The sequence below is a fragment of the Pteropus alecto genome, unplaced genomic scaffold, assembly GCF_000325575.1.
Source record: "Pteropus alecto unplaced genomic scaffold, ASM32557v1 scaffold206, whole genome shotgun sequence".
In the NCBI taxonomy this organism is placed as follows: domain Eukaryota; kingdom Metazoa; phylum Chordata; class Mammalia; order Chiroptera; family Pteropodidae; genus Pteropus; species Pteropus alecto.
This window is the reverse complement of record NW_006438906.1, coordinates 215,648-216,932: the sequence shown is the minus strand read 5'-3', so window position 1 is coordinate 216,932 and position 1,285 is coordinate 215,648. Positions and strand designations below refer to the sequence as shown.

At 48.1% G+C, this 1,285-nt stretch overlaps 1 protein-coding gene across 1 annotated transcript in view; it reads right to left on the bottom strand.

Annotated features, from left to right (window-relative positions):
* Nucleotides 1–1,275, bottom strand: part of FAM166B (family with sequence similarity 166 member B) — a 2,821-nt gene extending 1,546 nt beyond the window's left edge. The window contains 2 exon segments of the mRNA XM_006916021.3: nucleotides 1–25; nucleotides 420–1,275. Coding sequence (XP_006916083.1) covers nucleotides 1–25; nucleotides 420–475 — 81 coding nt within the window. The 5' untranslated portion in view covers nucleotides 476–1,275.
* Nucleotides 1,276–1,285: the final 10 nt, after the last annotated feature.

Genomic DNA, 1,285 nt, shown 5'->3' with positions numbered 1-1,285 from the left:
AAGTAGTGGGCAGTGTCCAGTGTACCTGTAGCACAGGACTCACTCATTCACTTCTAGAATCCCCCTGTCCCACCCTCCCCAGAGACAGAAGCAGAGACCTCCGAAGTCCTGATCTTTTCTGGACTCAGCTGTGTATATATTTGGAGCAGGCATTTCTCAATTCTCTGTCTTGGTTTTCAACCCTTACCCTCTGCTGTTACCCTGTTACCATAGAGAAGACAACACAAAGCTTCACAGGAGGCCCAGCTACCACTATTCCTTGCTTTTCTTTTTCCATCCAACACAATAGATATCCCAGCCCTGGGCCTCCTGTACTAGTATGTCTACTTGGCCTCCAAGGTCTGGGTGACACAACTCCTATATCCCTATGCCCCTATTCCCAGAAGCAAACAGAGTTGTGCTCTGGGTAGAAGTCTTACCCCGGAATATAATGAGGATTCTGAGGGTTCAGCCCTGGTATGAAGGTGCTGGCCATAGCGCCATGGGAACTCAGGCAGTCTTTTGTTTCCCTTTGAGCAGAGAGGCCCTGGGCAGTGTGTACTGTGTCCAGGGCTGTGGGGCTGAGCCAGAGGCAGGGGCGGGGTGAAGGGAGGAGCGAGGGGAGGGGGCACTAGTGTGATGACTGCCAGGGCCAAGGCCAGTGGAACAGGATAGCAGAGACTCACAGGTCTGTCTACTCCAGAACAAATGCAGTCCTGCCACCTGGGAAAAGGCTGAGAACAGCCTCCCCGCTCCAGGACCTAAGGAAATCCCGAGATGGGAGGTGGGAAAGCAAAAACTGTGAGGTCCATTCAGCTCTATCTCAAAAGAAGACTCTTCCTTCTGAAGCCCTCATCGGAGCACCTACCTGAGGAGACGTCGATTCTGCTCTTTGTGAGTCTTGGTTAAGGGTGATAGAGTTTCTTGGAAAAGAGGGTCTCTGAGGGGAGCCAAGAGCCCATAAGGGAGGTGTTGGAGTAAAAAGCAACCTAGAGACCTTAAGTTAATTTTTAATAATAGAGCTTGACAATTATTTATTGAATACCTACTATAATCTGGATCATCGTCCATTCAACAAATATACCATGCTCTGCTAGGCACACTCCACAGTGCCAGAATGTGTACTATGTAGGAGTCAGAAAAGCTAAGCTCCACATGACTTTGGGCAAGTCATTTAGTATTTCTGAACCCCACTATCTTTTATAAAATGCAGATACTACTACTCATCCTGCTATTGTTGTGAGGCTCAAATTAATGTATTCATATGTGTTTTGTAACAATAAAGACCATGAAGTCAATGGTGGGG